Below are 5,147 nucleotides of genomic sequence, written 5' to 3'. Positions count from 1 at the left end.
ATGACTTAGTCTAATAGTCTTTATGACTTGGTCCACTATTTCCACTATTTGAGGAAATCTGTTATCATGTGTTACCGTTAGGTTTTTTTGTATCTTTGGCTATATATTTACTGTAACTTTCAATTGGTATGATATATGAAATAATACCATTCAATGGTTCATGAGTTCCAATATGGTATTAGCCTGATATCTTTCCTTCTCCTCCATCTTGTGTGGCTTCCCGTTTCCTCCTTTCACTATTTTGTCTCCTTCTTATCTTCTCCCAACACGTGCCATCTTTTAATTGCTTCTTTCCAAATTTTCCAGATTATATTTCTCCTTCAATACGCAAAATCCACTTTTCTACACTAAATTGCCGATTTCTTTTTTTTTCTTCTTGAATTTTCTCTCTTCATATTCAAGAACTTGTTCTTCTTTTTCTAAAACCTTTTTTTTCTTCCCCACACCACCTCTGTTTTCATGGCCGCCGCCGTCCCCTTTTCCGATTTCGCCACCAATCCCTCCAACCCCTACTATCTCCACCCTAACGAAAATCCCTCACTTGTCCTCGTCACTCCCCTTCTTGATCATATATACCAACTACAACTCATGGTCAAGAGCCATGAAAGTTTCACTAATCTCAAAGAACAAACTCCGCTTCATTGATGGCACCTTCGCTCAACCCGCCGCCGGCACCACTCTTTACGATCCCTGGCTTCGATGCAACAACATGGTCCTTTCTTGGCTGCAAAAATCGGTTCTGAAACCATTGCTCAATCAATTTTGTGGATTGATAATGCATCAGTTGTTTGGAAAAAATTTAGAGACACGGTTTTCTCAAGGCGATATATTCAAAATCTCCGATCTTCAAGACGATCTCACCAACCTGCATCAAGGTACCCTCGACGTTTCCACCTATTTTACCAAACTCACATCTCTTTGGGAACAAATTGACGCATTTCGACCAACTCGGGACTGTACTTGTGCTATTCCATGCACCTGTGGCGCTGCCTCGGATCTTCGTCGATACAAAGATCAAGATCGTGTTATCAAGTTTCTTAAGGGCCTAACTGATCAATTCTCTACGGTTCGCTCTCAGATTCTTCTGTTGGATCCTCTCCCCTCCCTTGACAGGACTTTCTCCATGGTTCTTGGCCAGGAAAGACGTTCCACCACCATCCCTGTTGAATCACCAGACCCACCTTCATTAGCTATGCAATTTCAACCTTCTAACGACTATGGGGGAGCTCGCGGCAATGGTTCTTCTTGCGGTCGCGGCCGCTCCTTTCCGGGTCGTGGTGCTTCTTCACAACGCATATGCACTCATTGTGGTCGTACAATCACACCATCGATACCTGCTTCATGAAACACGGCTACCCTCCCGGTTATCAATACAAAAGCCAAAAGTCATCCATCAACAACGCTATGGCTTCTCCTTCGCTCGAAACTCCGGTTGATTCTACTTCTGTACCCTCTATTGCTACCATTCAGAGTCAATATAACCAGATTCTACAAATGCTTTAACATCATCCCTCGTCTGCTTCCGCTCCTACTACCTCTGATGCCACTCCTCTACCTAACATTAACTCTGTTTCTCCTCTCATCGATGGTAAGCCACCTGTATATTGGGTAATTGATACAGGTGCTACTCATCACATCACTCCGAATTTACGCAATTTTCACTTTCATTGTTCTGTTCCCCCCATCCACATGAAACTCCCTAATGGAACCATTGTTAAAACTGACATTGCTGGCACAGTTCATCTATCTAATTCCTTAATTCTCTCTAATGTTTATTATATACCTACTTTTCATGTTAATTTAATATCTTCTACAAAATTTATAGATTCTTCTGGCTGTACCCTTACTTTTACTAACAAAGATTGTCTTATTATGCAGAAAAACTCTACGAGAACGATTGGTTTAGCTGAACGATACGGAGATCTTTATGTGCTCAAAGTCCAGGCCATCCCATCTCCTTCCTCATTTACCTGTAATTCTGTCCATCATTCTAACTTTGATTTATGGCATAGAAGATTAGGTCACCCTTCTTCTAATGTTCATAAAATCTTAGCTTCTCAATGTCCCGTTGTTACTTACACATTAAATAAAAAATCTCCTTGTCATCTTTGTCACATTTCTAAACAAAAGCGCTTACCATATCCTGATAGTATTACTCAATCTATTAAACCTTTTGATCTTCTTCATGCTGACATTTGGGGTCCTTATGCTACCCCTTCCATATGTAATCAACGATATTTTCTAACTCTTGTTGACGATTTCTCTAGGTTTACTTGGGTTATCTTCATGACCCACAAAAGTGAAACTAGGTCTCATTTGATGCATTTTATCACCTTCATTCACACACAGTTTTCTACTACTTTAAAATGTTTGCGTATTGACAATGGTCCTGAATTTTTGATGACTGATTTTTACAAATCTAAAGGGATCTTACACCAAAGGTCTTGTGTTGAATGTCCTCAACAAAATGGAATTGTTGAACGAAAACATCAACACATACTTAATGTGGCAAGATCTTATTTCTTTCAATCTCACAGTCCTCAAAATTTATGGCATTTATCTATTGCTCATGCTATACATCTCATTAATCGACTCCCTTCCCTTATTATTAATCATAACACACCTTATTTTCTTTTATATAACAAATTGCCTGACTATGATAATTTGAAATGTTTTGGCTGCCTTGCGTATGCCTCCACTCTTTCTCATACTCGTACCAAGTTTTCTCCTCGGTCTCGCAATTGTGTGTTTTTAGGTTATAAAGAGGGAACCAAAGGCTATCTCTTGTATGATTTAACCGCTAACTGTCTTTTTGTTTCAAGGAATGTAACCTTTCATGAAAACTCATTTCCCTTTAAAAACCCTCATGATCATCTCAATCTCCCTCCCATACCTACTATCCACCATAACCCTACTGACCTTGAACCTTTCAATCTTCTTTCTCCTCCTCTTGAATCTAACCCTCCTCTTACCCCTCCTCCCCTTTCACCACCTGCTCCTCCTCCATCTCCTCCAAACCATTCAGCCAATAACCCCCCACCTCCACCCCTTCGGAAATCCATTAGACAAACCAAAAAACCTCATTACTTGAGCCATTACCATTGCAATCTTACTGATGCAGCTACCTCAATTCCCACTTCTCCTATAAAACCCAAATTCCCCCTTTCCTCTGTCCTCACCTACACCACTTGCAACACAAAATACAAACAATTCTGCCTCTCTGTTTCCTCCACCTCTGAACCCAACACTTACACCCAAGCTTTGCAGGATCCAAATTGGCTGCAAGCCATGAAAACCGAATTACAAGCCCTTGAAAACACCAACACCTGGACCATCGTTGACCTACCCCCTCATAAAACACCTATCGGTTGTAAGTGGGTTTATAAAATTAAATATCTTTCTGATGGCTCTATTGACAGGTACAAAGCTCGTTTGGTTGCAAAAGGTTACACCCAACAAGAGGGTGTTGATTATTTTGACACTTTCTCTCCTGTAGCCAAACTCACTACTGTTCGGACTCTCCTTTCCCTCGCCTCCATCCAAAATTGGCATCTCGAACAATTAGATGTCAATAACGCATTCCTTCACGGAGATCTTCAAGAGGAAGTTTATATGACCATTCCCAAATGTTATACCCTTCCTCACCTATCTCCCAACACTAAGGTTTGTAAACTTAATAAAAGTATTTATAGCCTCAAGCAGGCTAGTCGCCAATGGTATTCTAAACTATCGGAAACATTAACTTCTCTTGGTTATCATCACTCAACTGCTGATCATTCACTTTTCACTAAATTTTCTCCTAATAATCTTTTTACTGCTTTGTTAGTCTATGTCGATGATATTGTTTTAACAGGTAACGATGTCACAAAAATTTGTAGTGTCAAGGCCCTTCTTCACTCTAAGTTTCGTATTAAGGACCTAGGTCCTTTACGTTACTTCCTTGGACTGGAAGTGGCTCGTTCTACATCAGGTATCTTACTCAATCAACGCAATTACACTCTAGACTTACTTAGCAAAACAGGTATGCTCGCCTCTAAACCTTCCCCCACTCCATACAATTCCTCTATCAAACTTATTTGTACTGATTCACCTCTATTTCATGATATAACTCAATATAGAAGGTTAATTGGTCAGTTACTCTATTTAACCACAACACGTCCTGACATTTCCTTTGCTGTCCAACAACTTAGTCAGTTCGTTTCACAACCTACTGACAATCATTTTAAGGCTTCTATGCGAATCCTTCAATATTTAAAACTGAATCCTGCTCAGGGTTTATTTTATCCATCCAATTCTGACTTGGTTCTTTCTGGTTTTGCAGATAGTGACTGGGTAACTTGCCCAACAACACGCAGATCTACAACTGGGTTCGCAGTCTTTCTGGGCAAATCTCTCATTTCCTGGAAATCAAAGAAACAGACGACTGTCTCCCGTTCCAGCTCTGAAGCTGAATACAGAGCGCTTGCTGCACTTACTTGCGAGATCCAATGGTTACATTATCTTTTCAACGATCTTCACATCAAGTTCACATCGCCAACATCCCTTTATTGCGACAACAGATCAGCAGTCTACCTTGCCCATAATCCAGCTTTCCATGAAAGATCGAAACACATTGAAATCGACTGTCACATTGTTCGCGAAAAATTAGAAACTGGTCTCATCAAACTGTTTCCAATTCCATCCACTGCACAACTTGCTGACTTTTTCACTAAGCCCCTTGCTGCTCCTGCATTTTCCAGTTTTATTGTCAAGCTTGGCCTTATGTCTGTACATAGTCCAGCTTGTGGGGGAGTATTAGAAAACCTCTCTTAATTAGCCTTAATGACTTAGTCTAATAGTCTTTATGACTTGGTCCACTATTTCCACTATTTGAGGAAATCTGTTATCATGTGTTACCGTTAGCTTTTTTGTATCTTTTGCTATATATTTACTGTAACTCTCAATTGGTATGATATATGAAATAATATCATTCAATGGTTCATGAGTTCCAATAAATTTCATTGATTAGGGTTTAATTATTAGAGTTAAATTTGTAATTTTACTATCACTATTATTTATTTATTTAAGCTTTAAAATTAATAGTAATTTAGTATTATTATGAGACAACTTAAAGGAAAAAATAAAAAATATTTCTATGTTAGATTAGC

General features: G+C 39.3%; 1 protein-coding gene across 1 annotated transcript; it reads left to right on the top strand.

Annotated features, from left to right (window-relative positions):
- The first annotated feature begins 601 nt into the window (after positions 1 to 601).
- Positions 602 to 1,345, top strand: LOC127136120 (uncharacterized). The gene has a single exon (XM_051062716.1). The coding sequence runs from the start codon at positions 602 to 604 to the stop codon at positions 1,343 to 1,345; it is 744 nt and encodes a 247-aa protein (XP_050918673.1).
- The last annotated feature ends 3,802 nt before the right edge of the window (positions 1,346 to 5,147 follow it).

This window comes from Lathyrus oleraceus, chromosome 4, assembly GCF_024323335.1.
Source record: "Lathyrus oleraceus cultivar Zhongwan6 chromosome 4, CAAS_Psat_ZW6_1.0, whole genome shotgun sequence".
Taxonomy (NCBI): domain Eukaryota; kingdom Viridiplantae; phylum Streptophyta; class Magnoliopsida; order Fabales; family Fabaceae; genus Lathyrus; species Lathyrus oleraceus.
This window is presented reverse-complemented; position numbering and strand designations above follow the sequence as displayed.